General features: G+C 39.0%; 1 protein-coding gene across 1 annotated transcript in view; it reads left to right on the top strand.

The window, feature by feature from the left end:
• Positions 1–17,983, top strand: part of LOC139739844 (serine/threonine-protein phosphatase 2A 55 kDa regulatory subunit B delta isoform-like) — a 69,143-nt gene that overhangs the window by 29,139 nt on the left and 22,021 nt on the right. Inside the window, exon 2 of the mRNA XM_071650438.1 lies at positions 12,675–12,746. Within this exon, the coding sequence (XP_071506539.1) occupies positions 12,675–12,746 (72 nt within the window). The remainder of the gene's footprint in view (positions 1–12,674; positions 12,747–17,983) is intronic.

Genomic DNA, 17,983 nt, shown 5'->3' with positions numbered 1-17,983 from the left:
ATAGAATAAAATGAAGAATATTGTAAGAGAGGCAAAAGAGGTTTCATTCAGCACTATGTGGGACAGTGAATGAGACTCCCCACTCCCGATCGTATAGGACCCGAGTTCGATTCCCGCCCAGTGCTTACGTTCTTGGACAAGATGTTTTTTACCCGCCATGTCCCTCTAGGGTATAATGATAATGACAGTGCGATCTAGTAGAGCAGTATATGCAGTGGTACCACTGAAGACGCTACCCTGGATAAGGACGACCATAATTACAGGGCCGGCGAAGCGTTTTCAAAAGTGTGGGGGCCCACTTCCGGGTTTCATGAGCTAACAAGCAAAAAAAAAAGGTCCTCAGCTCATCTCTCCCCTTCCACTTCCGGGTTTCTTCAGCTGAAAAGGTCTTAAGTGGAAAAACATAACCTTACCGACTCACATTTCAAGATCTCTATCTATTTCTATTCAGTGCCACTTACGTACTTCCGGGTTAAAAAAAAGTGTGGGGGCCCAAAGTGATGACACCTTATGTATTCCTTTGTATAATGGTGCACAAAAAGTGTGGGGGCCCGAGCCCCCACGGCCCCCACGGCTCCGCCGGCCATGAATTATTAATATAATGTTGCTATAGCATCAATGTCTTTGTCATTGATTCATTCTGTCAATAGATTATTCGTCCCTAGTTGATCTTGTTTCATTTTCAAAACATTAAAACATAACTTTTTAATCGGGCATCAACCCTCTGTCTATGGAACTGGTTCCATAAGTTGCAGAGTCATGAATACATTCTGTATTAATTTCAAAATCTTGTTCAAAACAGGTTTACAAGACTCCCATTGATCTGCTTTTATTATATTATAATCTTCACTAAGTTTCATGTGTAAAACGATGTTAAAAGGGTAAATGAAAAAAAAATATTTACGTGATGTTATCACGGCATTATACATTTATTGGTTCAGCAACACTGGCTTTTAAAGGGGGATGTTGTTCTAGCTGGCAAATTCCTGACCGACAAGATGTTTTTATAGTTTATTACATTATAGCAAACCAATGGGTGAGTTCTGAGACGGTACCATCATCCCCACATTATGTAATTAGTATATGGCACTATCTATATTGTCATTGAGACATTTCTTCTTTTTTGAGAATATTATACAGAAAACTGAAAAAAAAATAAAGATATTGCGTGTTCTGTGTGCCAATTGATCCAGAAAAGGCCATAGCGTTGTACCCACTATTTAAAGTCTCTTACACAGAAAAGGTTAAACGTATTGTTTGTTGATTCTATTGTATTTTGTCTTTTCCAGTGATACTTTTTTTTTTAATTGTTTTAAGAATACATGTTTCACAGTATCACTGTACGTTGTTGTACATGTATACCCCATGTCTACGAAGAGTAATGCGTGAACAGCGCCATCTATCAGGGTTTTTTTTTTTTCTTTTTCGTTAGAGAAAAAGAGTAGAAGTTTGGGTATTACATTAGAATGTATACAGTGTCCGAAGTATAAGTTTGGTGCATTACTTTAAATACGGAGAAGCTCATAGATAGAAAACTCATATAAAAGAATAAGATACCATGATAAATTTTCTCACCATGAATTCCGTATTCTAACCTCTAACCCATGAAGTATTGTATTTTCGTTTGTACATTGTATTCTTGAAAAAAAAGTAGAAAATAAATGAAGTGAAATTTGAAAAAAGGAATAAGTCATATACTACATACAAATGACCCCAGTTTCGCATCACTATATATGTAGTATTTTATCTTGTATTGTTTTGAGGTCACCATAACATGTCTTCATGATCAAGCTTTGCTTGTTATGTCGGTCTCCCTTATTATTTTGTTTTTGTCGTTGTTGTTCTGTGCTTTTATAATGCATTAATGTAACGATATTGTCGTTACGTTATAATACCAGCATTTATTTCCGATGAAGTTATAAATCAGAAGTTCCGATAATCATTGCTTTATATATCCACTTATGTTTAGTATGTCATTTCACTGTTTTAGTGATTCATGTTATACATAATTATTGAAGTTCGCGCATAAATGCAAAAAATAAAACAAAACAAAACAAAGAAACACACACACACACACACACACACACACACACACAATGAGCTGTCCGAATCATTCTTTCTTTATCAATAAATCATTATTTATTTTTTTTTTTTGGGGGGGGGGGGTAAAATAACAATTTCCGTGAAAGAGTATATAGAAGTTAACCCGCAAACCTGACGATAGTCATAATGTTGTGTTTTTTATACGTGGATGAAGTGCCATGATTATTCCAACAAGTAATATTTGAATCGTTTTGTCTCTCTGACATGAATTAACCTTGATGTTATGTTTGTGAGTTTGTTTATTATAGTTGAAAGAGAAGAATGCTGATTTTTATTCTTATTTATCTATTCCGCTTTATTGACCTATTTTCACAATGTAGCCCTTCTAGTTATACATAAGAGCAACGCAAAATGCATACAAAGTTACATACAAAAGTGCAGTCAAATAATGATTTATAAAGTGCATGATATTTACAAGCGGAATACAAAATCTAAATTATGATAATTAAAAACCCAATTACATTAAAGGCGAAAACATGGCTCAAGAAATGAAGATGATTTCGAAAAGAAAAGAAGAAAATAACTGTCATCGACGTAAGAGATTTTCTTCTTAAAGTATATAGCATGTCATATCGTCATATCAACGATTGTTCTCGGAAAGGGATATTTTACACTTGAAGCATGCACGAAAACAAAATTTAGGAAAAGACGAATGAGAGAGCTTTTGTACAACTCCAGTTTATTGGTTATATAAAGTTCACTCACATAATGTGACTCGCTGTGGTTGATAGGAGTTGGAAAGTTTGTCTACAAAGCCTCCCCAAATATCCTCCCCCTTTGTTATGACTATAATGCTTTTTTTTTCATGGTTTAATGATCAAACAGGAGATGAAAGTGTCTATAGGTATCCATAACGTTTCCACTGCTAAACGAGAAAATAATCCGTTTTCTAAAGCGGTGTTCCAAATGATTATTTATTATGAAAAAAGAAATACACATGTATCAACAAAACGGCCGAAGCCCTCCCCTTTTAAATACGGACGCGTAGAAAATTACTTTTGCTCTTTTTAGATTTGTATAGACTTGCAATTGTTAAAGTGCACAGTAACAACAAAAACAAACAAACAAGCAAACAAACCACGAAATAAGGAAACAAGAGGTGTTTCCGTATTTTTAGCGTAACATCATAATTTGTGGCACATACTCTACGTTTACGTTTGGACGCGAGGTTACGCGTGACGTCACACTACAATTCCCTATCGCCTAAGTGCGCCATTTTGAAATGAAACTGCTGGAATTTTACTCTAAAAACATCCGTACGACATCAGATCCATCATTTATTTAGCAAGAGCGCTAGGGTACTAAAAATTAAGTTGAAAGGATACTGGATATCCTTTGGAGCTTATTTGAACCCAGCGCCATGGCCGGTGAGTATATTTCTGTTCGACGTTGTACATATGCACTGACATTTGAATGACCCAGTTAGCGGAAGAGCCCGCGATTTATGGGACCCATCGAATACTGTAGAGGTTTGCGTCCCGTAGCTAGAGGCGCAGCGGTCGGGAGACAACCGTGTGCTGCGAAATGGCCCACTGTGCAATTGGCTGTGAAGGGCGTATCGACAGACTAGCAATGAATCACTGTTAGAGTTGATCCTCAGCCTATTAGATGGTCTATAAGTTAATGAGCTTGTCTCATTGAGTGACAATGTAATGTGGTAGCTAGATAAAGTGCATTACAAAGTTCTTGAGAGAAAATTACCCTAAAATATTAGTGTTGGAATCGGATTCAAGTTCGAAGTTGAAGTTTTCGCGGCTCGCTCTTGCCCTTTCTTCTGCCAGCCACTGCACTGGCCACTCACTGGCACTGTCATAAAACGCACACCTAACGCTAGTTGATGTTCACATCACACTGATTCACACTCACAGTTTTGTGCAGCTACATTGTTCCAGCGTTTTACACATGTTGCTGCTACCAATACTCTTTGCTGCAACTAGGTAAAGTGCAAGAGCAGCTTTGTAGTGTTGGAAATTATGTCTAGTCAATAATAGTAAAATAGGGTTGGTCCTACTAAACTTTACTCATCGACCGCCTAATTTTTGTTTGCCTGATAAGAATATTTAACACTGAAATTCATGTAAAATTTTGACCTACGTGATTGAGAAAATCCAGCACTATCAAATGCTGTTGTTCCCTTTTCAATTCGAAGTTTCAGTGCAAAAATATTGCCGTCGAACTTGAGTGCCCTCTTTTCAGCTCCCAGCGGTGCCGCTCCTTTATCGACCGCTGTTTTTGTAAATTTATTGACAATGCACACAAACCGAGTTGTATTGGTGAACACTGTGTTGTACCAAGCTTTTTAGAAAATGCATTGACATTACATTATGATTCGGTTAAAGTATTCATTCGAAATTTTGTCCTTATGACTCCTTGATTTAAACCATTAAATGAATAGTGAATTTTCGTTTTCCCCACACTGCCTCATCAACAATCAAAGCCAATAGTATGTGCTCTGCGTGCGCGTGCAGTGTGTAGGGTTGGGGGTACCACCTATCGTCGCCCTAAGGATCTGTAGCTTGTTTATTCTAAAAATATGACACAAATCCGCCTAATTCTTGCCTCAAATATGCCATGAATACTGCAGTTTTGAATGTTGTGACCGTCTCGTTGATTATGAATCTCCGTTTTAAAATAGCGCAATTTTAGTGCGTGCGTTCCGTTTTCTTCGCGCTGCTAAAAAGGGAACCTTGCGATCGGCACCCCCTCCCCTCCAAAATACACGTGAATTTCACAGCATAGGTATTACACGTGAATTTCACAGGCCATAGGTAATACACATGAATTTCACAGACACGCGTCGTTACTGAGTGGATGTGTAATTTTTAGCTTGGTTTGTTTGAGTTTGATTTTCATTTCTTCGTTTTTATTGTCTTTATATATAGCTCATGACACTTAATCCCGCGCGTACCTTTTCATTCTATACGCAAACAGCCATGATACGCAGGGTGCCGATGGGAAGGTGCCCTGCAGATAGGTTGTGCCCCAACCATACTAAGTGTTCTGTGCGCCAAAAACCAGTGGTCGGTTTCAAAAAGGGTGGTCGATGTGTAGTAGAGTTACCATAGTCCATACTATAAATTTAGTCCATCGTTAACGTTAGACATTGAATATTAGCAATGATTAGGAGGGTCTATAAAAGGTACCGGTATTAGTATTTAGAATCTATCACCATGTGATCACTGACACTGTTGACTAATGTTGGTAAGACGTTACCAATATTAAATAACAATTCTAATGTTACACATTTTGTGAGCGAGTGTAAACGGTTAGACTCAGTAGGATCTCACCTGTTGAGTGTAATGCACTTGTCAATGTAATGACTCACCCCACTACCCCCGGACATGGGTGCGTCATTTCCTCGTTTGGTCCGTCAAATTTGTGACCCAGGTGTTCGTCATTTTACCAGCTTTGTCCGTCAAATTTTTGACCGAGGGGTGCGTCAAAATCCCATCATTGTCGGTCAAAATTTTGACCGAGGGGTGCGTCATGGTACGTCACTTGGCTATGGAAAATAACACGCATTTTTGCACGCTACAGGTCCCGGATACACGTACCGCGAGTGAAATTACAGTGAGCGCTTTCCCGCGGCAAGTGAAAATCAAAGTCGGGAAGCGTTTTGGAATAAGAGGAAAAAATGCTTGCCAGAATCTAGCAAGCAAAGAATTTAAAAGCCACCCTTTCTCCTTACATTTTCCCTCCAACAAACCCATGAAATCATGCATACTCAATCTCAAACCAGGGACTGTTCAGCGATGTAACAACTTAGTTCAATCTTTCCTGTCGAAACGGCAGCAGAAGAACTGCTTGCCGCATGCCATTTTCTGCTCGCGGGATAGCCCGACCAGCTGGCCAGACGCGCGCGCGACGCTGTTATTAGCTGTGCGAATCTCTACTACGTACCGCGACTTGGCTGTAGTTACGCAGTACTCGAGCGGGAATATGAATGCCGTGGCGTGGTGTGTACCTACCTGCGCTGCAGCAGTATGCATCCACCGCACTAGCAATAAATGGCCGCGCACACACAGCGCATTCTAATTCTGCACACATGTGATTGTCATGGATGGATTGCATGCACAGAACTTACATACTACTGTACGGAATATCGTAGCAGCAGCGCGATGTACGGTGAATGACAATACGGTGCTTACATGGTAAGGGAAACTTGCCGAAACTTTTACAAATTATGTGTACGAACCAAAAGAAAATGAAATTGCTTGAATAAAACGTATGCAAAAATCGTTTCAGTATTTACGGGGGTGCGTCAAATGTACCGAGGATGTCCGTCAAAAAAGTGACCGAGGTGTGCGTCACTTTCAACGTGTTGTCCGTCAAAAAAGTGACTGTGGTGTTCGTCACTTGCAGCGTTATGTCCGTCAAAAAAGTGACTGTGGTGTCCGTCAAAAACCCCGTGTGGTCAGTCAAAAAATGACCATGACGCACCCATGTCCGGGGGTAGTGGGGTGCGTCATTACATTGACAAGTGCATAAACCCGGAGATGCCCTGTTGCAATTTAGTAGAACCTCTATAGACACGGCGTCTACACAGAGTAAAAGTTTAATAAAACCTCCAGTTTTCGGATACTTAAGCTTTTCTGCAATATTGTTCAATCCAAATGATCTAGTTCTAGACTAGACCTCTAGGCCCTATATCCAACAATAAATCTCAAGACTCAATGTTGACTTTGTTTTTTATAGATGTCTACAGTAGTGCATCAAAAAATTTCAAAAAATCCCAAAATATTATCACCTTGATAATCCCCCAGAATCCATCCGGCCTCTCCAGAATTTGGACGAGCGCTAACCGTGTTCCATGTCAATGTGCGTACAAGACCGCTGAAAAATACGCCGCGCGCCATACCTTGTTGCCGCAAAGTTGCACTGGGGGACGTTGCGGCGCCCGTTTGTGTCCGAATTCTGGTGACTTGGCACTTGCATTCAGCCCCTGTAAAGCTGGTGACTGGGCACTTGCATTCAGGATGTTTTTGAGGATACTATTACACTCTGAGCTTCCAATAAGCAAAATATCTTGCAACAGAACGGGGTAATTTTTCAATTTTTAGCGCTCTTTTAGGCAACCCTAATTCTTAACACAGGATCTAATTTGCAAAGTTGCGCCAGTTCCGCGTTTTTGACAGCGAAATTCGGGACTTTAGATGGATTCTTAGAGGTGACTCGGGCACTTTCCTGTCGTGAATGAGTGTGCCAGTCTGTGAAATGATGTGATACTAAAGTGTGTGTTGTGACAATAGAATTTGCTGGCTTGTGATAAGTGTCCAGATTCTGGAGGCCGGCTGAGAACTGGAGGTTTTACTCTATACTGTGGGAGTGCCCTTTTGAGTCAACAGAGTGGTGTCTCTGACACTGTATGATGAAAAAAAGAAACACAAAGTTAAGCACCTCCAAAAGTGCCTTATTTTACCCGCAAATGGCTTACAACACTAGCATGATTGGGGTAAAACCCCCAGTATTCGGTCATTTCAGCTTTTCTGCAATAGTTTTGAAACTAAAATACTACATACAAAATCATATCTAGAACGCAGTGATGTAAAACGATCCTCTATATCAAATTTCTTAAAGGACAAGTCCACCTTCATATAAATAAGGATTGAGAGAATGCAGCAATATTAGTAGAACACATCAGTGAAAGTTTGAGGAAAATTGGACAATCTGTTTAAAAGTTACAAATATTTTAAGTACATTGTGTATCTGTGCAGTCACTGCTGGAAGAGAAGACTACTACAGTGTATGATGTCACATGCGTACAGCTATAATGAAAATAAAAAGAGAATTTCACAAAACTTTACTTTTTGAAGTGCACAGTTCTTCGACTTGCTACTGACGTATGTTAAAGGTAGGGGATACCTTTTACAGACCTTCCAAAATGCAGCAAAACATTAAATATGAACCTCAGGGGACTTGTTTACGTAGGCCACTGCTGAGAAATTTGGAAGTCGACAGTTATCTACAATTTGAATAATGCACAAAACTCAACTACTCAGTAGTTCTGTGTGTCAGCCACACTGAAGCCTTTTTGTTGCAGTCTTCTGTATTTTTTATCTATAAACACAAATCTTAAAGTATAAGAGCTGATGTAATAACATATAGAGTGTGTGTGGCAATATAGAAATGTTTGTAAGTTTTTATGAACTTTCTTCACAAAATATACATGATGGACACACATGCAGTGCATGGGTCTGCAAAGCTAGCCTAGTAATGTACTGGAATTTACGGTGAGCCCCGAAAAAAATTCAATTCAAAATCTAACGGTCAATAAAAATGTACTAAATGTTACCTTCCACTTTCAATACTTTATGGGAGTTTCTAAAATGATACTCTCTTCAACATACCACTGTATATTGATATACAACTCTTCATTTAAGGAATGCAAATGGGATTCCCTACCTTTAAGGGTAATATTATTCCCCCTGCTTTCTGAAAGAGAGAAGTCGAGTGTTCTTTTTTTATGAGAGAAAAATGGAAATATGTTGAATTTTCTTTATTCTTTCTTTATATCGTTGTACTCATGTGATATCACAAGCTATAGTAGTCTTTTCATCCAGCCGTGACTGAGCAGAAACTTCAAAAATTCATAACTTTTTAACGGATTGTCCGATTTTGCTCAAACTCTCACAGATGTGTTCTACAGCTGTACTAATATTGCTGCATTCACTCAACCCACATGTCTGTGAAGGTGAACTTGTCCTTTAAATCTCAATTGTTATTTTGTTAAAGGCATATGATCGTCATCCCTAATGGTACGTAAACTCCGAACGACCGAAGTTTGTGCATGCAATTGCGCAATGCCAGACTCGGTGTTACATGTTTATCCATATTAAAATGTGTGGGACAATGCTGCCACTGAGACACGTGTGTGTACGCATCTTACACAAACATTGTCACCGCGAGCTGCGGTGATTAGAGGAGACAGGCCAGAAGACGCGTGGCTCTTTTGGCCTCTCTTCATGCGCATGCGCACTGAGAGTGTGCGTCCATTCGGAAACTCCCTTGGCTCGCTCGGACAGCCATTTTGGGTTAGGAGATTTTTAGCACAGAGCTCTTGTAGTCTAGAGTGTTGTTCGCTGACCCATTGAGCCAGCGCTATTCTCATTCGGGGTCACTACATTTGATACAGAATGGGGGAGGCAGCGTGTTGCGTTCGTCTCCGTGCCGCACAAACCACTCACCACGATTGTGTGCCTGTAAATACATCATAGAATTTCACAAAATCTGAAAATATATCACCTTGAAAATCCCCCAGAATATACGGTCACTTCGATCAGAATACGGTCAGGCGTTCAATGTCAGTGAGCATTCAAAGGCGCTGAAAAATGTGCTGCGCTGCGCTAGGGTCTATATGGTAGGTGTCCAACACATCGACACTGTACCTTGAAACCGACACCCCTCTATGTATGCTTTGCGCGTAAAGAACGAACGTTCACGCATGAGACTGCATGCAGCGATTTTCTATTCTTCACTGGAGATTTGAATTGAATATTTCAAATAATTGCTGAAAAAATGGATAATAAGCAATAACAACAGCAAAATGGATACCAGAGATTATGAATACACGTAGGAAAAGCATTACTCTCACTTCACACGTATTGTCAATCTGAGGGAGAAGGGGTGTCAGTTTCAAAATTACTGCACAACTGAGTGCATCAAAATAACACCCACGCGTTCAAAGCAGTTAATCTGAAAGCATGTACCTCAAATCGCATTTTTGATATGCGCTTGCAAATTTAGAGTATTTTCTTTACATGTGAGTAAAATTTCAGGCAAATTGTGAGATATTATATTGTTTCTATTAATAGAAAAACGTAAAGGGTGTCCACGTATTAGACACCCATCCATACCTTGTTGGCACAAAATTGCATCATGGACATTGCGGCGCCCGTTGGTGACCAAATTCTGGCAAGTCGGCACTTGCATTCAACCCCTGTACATTGAGTCACTGCATCGGCACGTATGGAGATTTTGTTTTTCTGTTGCATTTTTGTGGATACCATCACACTCTGACCTTGCGATATAAGCAAAAAGTCGTGCAAGAGAATGGCGTATTTCTCGATTTTTAGAGCTTTTTTTGGTGATGTACAATATGTATGTACACACATGCCAGTGCATATGTTTGTATGTCTAACATTATGCATATCCCTCCTTGACAAACCTCAAGCTGAGAGAGAGTGCAGTGATAGTGGTTGCTGGGTGTGCATGCAGTGTGTTGAAGGGATAGTGTAGTTCTGGTTGAGATTCAGGATTCAGGTTTTAGTTTTTTGTGAGAGTAATATTACAAACAATAAAATATTAAAGATCTTACGATTCTAAGAGCAATTCAAAGTTTATTTGATAAAATCGGTTATGAAATGGCTGAGATATTAACAAACAAACAAAGTAAAACCAGTTGTTCTAACAAAAGGTGGGACCCACCGTTTGTTAGGACCACTTTGTTGTTGTTTTTGATATTTCAGCCATTTCAAAACCAATCTTTATCAAATATACATCCTTCGAACTGCTCTTAGAATCATATGCTCTTTAAAATCCAACATTTAAGTGGTTTCAAATTATCTCTTAAAAAGTTAGAACCTGAATCCCCATCTCAACCAGAACTATACCATCTCTTTAAAGTGTGTGTGTACTACTAGTAGGGTGTCTGGAGTATTTTGGTAACTTTTAATAAAGCCAATTATAAAAATCATATTAAAGGGAATTGTCATTCAAGAGATTTCAATTTTTATGGCGAAATGATGTTTCTATCTTGAGAAGATAAGCTTTCAAATCACGGTGGTATTGCCACTTTTTATCGCCAAAAATGGTGAATGGCCAAAAAGGGGTCCAAATCATGTTTGCAAATAGCGCCGAAAAGCTGCATGAGTGTGCAGATCTCCAGTGACTGGTAAAATGAGTGTACAGCAGTTAACTAAAACACGTAACCAGCGCAGAAGCCACTCCCCCTTGTGTCATACTCTTTGGACTGTGTGCGCATACGTGCGGTGCTCACTTGCTGCCCTTATATTTTGTTCATATTAGCAGTCCAGTGCCATACTATGCCTTTATGAAGTTATCAACAGCTATTTGATCATTACCAATCCACACCCAATACTTGTTCTCCGTTTTCGAACCGATTAAAGCCAGATACAGTATGTAGTTTGTGAGCGTGACTGTATCCATATGCGCATTGTTGTAGAGCTATCGCAAGCGACAGCTCAAATTTTCTGTTTAGGAGTGAATGCAGTGGCATGAGTATGGATGTATGTACACATACACACACACACACACAGACAGACCTAGCTAGCTACTGTAGCTCACTGCATACGCATGCAATCTAGCTTCGCGTGGCAAATGCCATGTGACTGAGATGTGTGTTAAATTTACATATTATGCATTAGCCTTTTGTGCGAACATTACTATGAATTCTTGCATATGAAGCCACGCCTATTACAAAACATTCACTGTGATGAAAAAATATATATATATTGCAAGGGGTGTTGCCAAGGCAATATTCTCGCACCAAGACATGGAGCTAGCGAAAAACTAACCTCACTATCAGATTCAGTATATCCTTATTACATGGCATTTCAAGTACTGAAGCAAAGTAATGCCAAATATTCTAAAGCCTTTTTTCTCACTTACATTTGTTTGCTAATTCTGGCTGTCGCATATAACTATAAAGACTCAAGCAGTGGTGGCGGCGCTATTTACTTTCCATGAAAATGAGTCCACAACAACATTGAGCCAGTGCACAGCACGAGCTGTATATGATCATACATGTTTAACGGAGTGCAGGTGCATATCTCGAAACTACGACAGTTTTGTAGGTGTTCTTGGAATAGCAAGTGCTATGTGTTGGGTAAAATAGATATCAACTGTAAGCTTTAAAAATGCATTTTTCCATTATGAAGTGAGAATGCTTCAGTCACGACAAAAAGGGGAAAATATGATTACTGCATAAATGCGCTCTGCCCATGCCTGCGGCATACAGTAGTATAAAATTCGCATTACTGGAAGTGTATGAGGGAATTGGGTAAAGTGTGACTCTGCGTGTTGCACGTGGGTTTGTGAGATCACCACATTCCTTTGCATGTAGCATACGGCCAGCGTATGGACCTGACTGCTAGCGACTGATTGTGTACATTTACATGCGGTCCATCGAATCCATTGGACTGACTTTACTGAACTGCTAGTCATTGGGCAAGTGCTATTAAAGATTGGACTCTTGATTAGCAAACATCAATGTGATTGATGTCTGAATATCTTTTGTACAGAAAATGACTCACAAAGTTTATTCATGCTCACATGTATACAATTGTACTTGTCCATACAATACAAGTACACTGTACAATATGTAGTAGGAATATCATGTGGCTTGGTGGAAGTGCTTCAATGCTTTGACTACTGTTACGAGTGTGATACAATATAAATTGGAGAAAGTGTCAAATGTTTCGTTAGTGCAGTGAATATGGCAAGAATTATGTATTGGTAGTAATGATCTTAGAAAGGATTTATGGTGTCCCTTATCAGTGTGACATGATAATGTACTAAATTCCTGGCTTTTCCCTCTTCTTTTGTGTCTGCAGTTTCAGGAAGCGGCGAGGTGCAATGGTGCTTTTCACAAGTCAAAGGAACTGTGGATGATGATGTTACTGAAGGTAAGTAAAATGGGTTTAAAGGGATGGTATAGTACTGGTTGAGGTAAGGATTCAGCTTTTAATTTTTTGCGAGATACTTAGAAACCACTTCATGAAATGTTAAAACAGCATACAATTCTAGAAGAATTCAAAGTTTATTTGATGAAAGTGGTTTTGAAATGGCGTAGATATCTAAAAATAACATAAAACAAAGCGATCCTAATAAAAGGTGGGTCCCACCTTTTATTAGGATCGCTTTGTTTGAATATCTCTAGCTGCTATGAAGTCTAATATAAAGTGTGCCACAATATATAAAAATATGGCAAAAAGAAAAGAAGATTACATGTCGAGGTACACAAAATATATGAAGTGTATCTGTTGACTTGTGCAGTTTTCTTCTGTCAATTAAAAAACATTGTAAAATTTTGTAATGAAAACTTCATGTGTATCAAAACGATTTTGATAACTGTCCTTTTTTTCGTGGGAAAGTTTTTTTTTTTTTTAAATGCTAATTATTCTCAGAGCACTAGTTGTAATGAGCAAATACAAATATGCAGTATAAAGCTAACATGTTCTTGTGTGAATATGAAATGTAATTATGTACAGTGCGTGTACAGTATACACTTTAAAAGTGAGAAATGAATAGTGCTGATACGGTTTATCTGGCACCACAATTTGTCATTGGGATGACATTGGTACTGTAGCCCTGATTAGAGTCGATGGAATGACCTCAGGAACTGGAAGGCTGTGATAATTACTCCAACTGGCTTTACTTTTGAATATGCATGTACACTTGTACGTGTACAGTAGGACCTTGATTATCCGGACTCTCTGTTATCCAGACATCAACTGGCTGATATTTTTTTGAAATGTTTTCATGTGTTTACGGTGCCAACTCTCAATCAAACAAACACACGTTCAATCATAACTGTGTGAATACACGATGGGACATATTCTGTAACTGTAACTTTGTTACTGGCACTGAGTGCACAGCAGTGCTTTCGGTACAATGTACACATGAATGTACAATGTAGTGACAGTATTCAACAAGTCGCAGTATTGATCTTATTGTCAGTCCATATCAACCAAACAAATAATACATGAAAGAATATTTTTTGTGTATTTTGTTTTATTTCTGTATCATTCAATTTCTGATGTATGAAACATGGCATTGCCATGCAGATAAACATAATTTCAGTGAATTGGTATAAATAATGTGTATACCCCGAGCATGATACATGCTAGATTTAGAAAGTGCTGTTGTTGAGCATATCTCTCTTATCTGGCCATATTGAATATCCGGACACCTGCCGGTCCCGGCGTGGCCGGATAATCGAGGTCCTACAGCAGAACAGCCTTATATGTTGCCTTCATGACAAAAGTTGTTCATTCCCATGAGTTTGTGTATGATGGTAAACCGACGAAAAAAAAAGAAAAAAGACAAAACAATGCTGAGACTGGGAGGTTCCTGTGTGAAGTACAGGTTTGAATATGAGATGCGTCACATAGCATGAGAAAGTGTTTCATCTTCTTGAAATATGGTGGGTGGTGCATCTGTAGTTTCTGCCCGAGGCATTGAGAGGGGATGATATCGATAGGCATCGCCCACTGGTGTAGTTGTGAAGTTACAGTATGGCTTGTAGAGTACTACTCGAGAAATCTGCAGGATTATGCTAAGTAATTGATCTGCTGCCTGAGAATTCCCACATCCCATTATTTAAATTCAATGATTAATATTGAAGAGGGATCTGAGTAGGCGTTCACTTGGGTATTGAAGTTTCTGTAAAAAATACATTGTAAAGCCCTCTGTTTCTTCTCATAGTTCATTTTATAGACATTAAAAAAATACATATCAGCTACTTAAATGTAAAATACACTTCTACTAGACATTCTGTATGTATGTACACTTTGTATGTGTATATGTGCGTGTTTACATGTGGGTGTTCATTGTATTTCTTAAACATGAGGAAATCTTGAGGTATAATTCTATTTGGTTGAATATCTAATCTTTCCTATAATTTTGTCTGATATTGAAAATTGTGGCAAAACAGTTGTATTTTCCTTAATATGTACATATGTACACCACTGTACATATTAATACACTATGTTACAAGTGTATGTACAGTACATTATCGTGTGATTGTTTCCTTTAAAACTGCATCACCGCTTTCAATTTCAAGAAAAATAGACTGAAGCTTTATGGCAAACACGTCAATTAGGCATATTGTTAGATGACCATATTATAATGGCGCATTTCCTCTTGACTCTTCATAATAAGGAATTGGCAATTTCAGCACATTCACAGTGTCCTCCAAGCGGTGTGTAACCAGGTCTAATCCAATATCTGCCATGCATCAAAGGCACACATGACACAGGGTTGAAGGGGCTGCTTCCCCCACACACATCCTAAATGTCAAAGTGGCATAAATAGATAAAAAGCGCTTCCCTTCTAGTGCGTGCTGCAGCAGCGTATATAACTATTCCACTCTGCCGAGCAAACTCCAGGAATTGGAAAAAATGGCAATGAGAAGTAGGTCGAAGACTGCTGGTGTAGCCCACTACTTTGAGGGCGCCGTGGAGTTTATAAATCTGCAAGCGGCATCATGTTGATGGGTGTCTTTGGTGCCGTGAATAAATGCATAGTTGTGGAGGTTGATCTCTCAAAGGCTTGTTCTACTTTAATATGCACATGCACAGACTTGTGGCTACAGTGTACGTGCCCCATGCTGTAAATTCAATCACACTGTTTGTCTACATGGAAGACAGTGCAAACATGGCATTTTTTTGGCATAGATGTAATTTTTGTTTTGTTAATCTCTTTAAAACAAGTGAAATTTCACCGAGGAGACTTCATTCTGGAAGGGCTAAAAACAATAATCACTTTATCGCAGCTTGTGTCTAAAAAAATCATAGTGTTTGTCAAAAATGATATAAAAACCAAACAGACAGATGATGGGATCTGATACTGTATTGCCTCTGCATCAAAGTTGAACGAAGCATCCCATTAGTGCATGTATACAATCACATTCACAGTACCTTTTGCTGCCCAAGGCAACTGCTCTTGTGATCTGTACAAATGTCTAGAAATGTCTCTGATTTTGTTACTAACTATACTACAGTGTAAAGTATTTACACACCTCTGTAATCTGAGTTATTAAACCTGTATGATGTAGGAGCAACAACCTATTTTTTTTTTACAAGTATTTCTTCTTGAAATCTGATAAAGAACATGGATTAATGGTCAATGGAAGTGAGAGGCATCAATGATGTTAGCATTGTAGTAATACTTTTTACAATAATCTCTTAACGGTTTTAGTAAGCATGATAATTAAAACGTGCACATGTACTTCTTTTGCAAAACTAATGGTGTACAGAAATCAGTGCATTTGTATTTCATGCTAGCAGTATTTATATTACTAGTCTTTTTATATAATCAAGAGACACGGAAATGTGAGAATCCCTGTGATCTGTCTGTGTGGCATATGAGTGTGCTTGGAAAGTGAGGTCGAGCGTGTGATCTGTGAGCCAGGGTTATATCACCATATGGATACATTACAGTATACATTGTGTACTTCCTTCACTGCCTACCTGTGCATATTTTGCATTAGGCCTTGAGTGAATGCCCACTTGGTACTACATTTCGTAGAGCAACCCTCCTTTTGCCCCCCCCCCCCCCTTTTTCTCAGTCATCTCTGGTGAACTGGAGCACCATTCCCAGGGTAGCTGGTAAGCTGTGTGCCCACCCACGCACTATAGGACTTCTGTTATGAGAAGGAATATGGGGTTCGGTGCTGCAGGATTGCTGACTCCGTACAAGTACTGTACATGTACATGCACTGTATATTTATTCTGCCTAGCATAAATTGTCATCGCCATCGTAACACATGTACCTGTGAGGTTTCATTGGTTGCATAGTAAACTACAGATGTGCATAGAAACACTTTGTAATGTATGTGTACACTTGTACAATGTACCATGTAGTAAAAAAGATAAAAATACATCTTGTATTCAATCAATTTGCGTGGTATACATTTACACGGTGTTGTACATGCATCAAACTTACTTTTGAAACCATGTGATTTGTGACTGCGGCTCAGTTGTGGCTGTACAGCTGTACCTGAAATACAGTGCACATTGACATGGAATGGCTAACAAAATGTCAGGCTTCCGCTATCATACTGGGTGACATACAAATTTGTCAAAAATTTATACAAACATGTATGTAATCCTCTAGCACGGACGGGGTTTTCACAGACTTTAAATATTATGGATCATTGATGGAAAAAAAAAAATGTTGTTCTGTACAATGTAAGAAGTGGTACATGTATATATGTACATTGTATTTCTCAGAATGAGAAGAGGAAAAAAAAAGAAGTAGAAGAAATGTCTCCAGGATATGAAAAGTAAATAAACTTCAACATAAAAAATGATCTGTATTTACAAACTTTAGCAAGTTAAGATTTCTTTGGCAAGTATTAGTTAACAAGTGCTGTGTACATTACACGCTATTCAGTTGAACTCTACAGTGTAAAGGCAATTGCCATGACCAAAAGGCATTTCATGCATCACTGAGCTGGCTCCGATATTGATATGCAAATGTGATTGTCTTCATAAAGCAATGTTTCTGTTTATCTTAGTCCTTATTAAATAGTGGAAACTGTACAGTTTCCTCTGTTGTATACTAATGCACTTGTCAATGTAATGACGCACCCCACTACCCCCGGACATGGGTGCGTCATGGTCATTTTTTGACGGACCACACGGGGTTTTTGACGGACACCACAGTCACTTTTTTGACGGACATAACGCTGCAAGTGACGAACACCACAGTCACTTTTTTGACGGACAACACGTTGAAAGTGACGCACACCTCGGTCACTTTTGTGACGGACATCCTCGGTACATTTGACGCACCCCCGTAAATACTGAAACGATATTTGCATACGTTTTATTCAAACAATTTCATTTTCTTTTGGTTCGTACACATAATTTGTAAAAGTTTCGGCAAGTTTCCCTTACCATGTAAGCACCGTATTGTCATTCACCGTACATCACGCTGCTGCTACGATATTCCGAACAGTAGTATTTAGTATCAGTGTATGTATTCTGTGCATGCAATCCATACATGACAATCACATGTTCCCATGTGTGCAGATTAAATGCGCTGTGTGTGCGCGGCCATTGCTAGTGCGGTGGATGCATACTGCTGCGCAGCGCAGGTAGGTACACACCACGCCGCGCCACGGCATTCATATTCC

The sequence above is a fragment of the Diadema antillarum genome, unplaced genomic scaffold (genome assembly GCF_040938485.1).
Source record: "Diadema antillarum isolate AM-2024a unplaced genomic scaffold, OU_Dant_1.0 seq00000821_RagTag, whole genome shotgun sequence".
Lineage (NCBI taxonomy): Eukaryota > Metazoa > Echinodermata > Echinoidea > Diadematoida > Diadematidae > Diadema > Diadema antillarum.
Note: the sequence above shows the minus strand (reverse complement) of the source record. Positions and strands in the feature narration are given on the sequence as shown.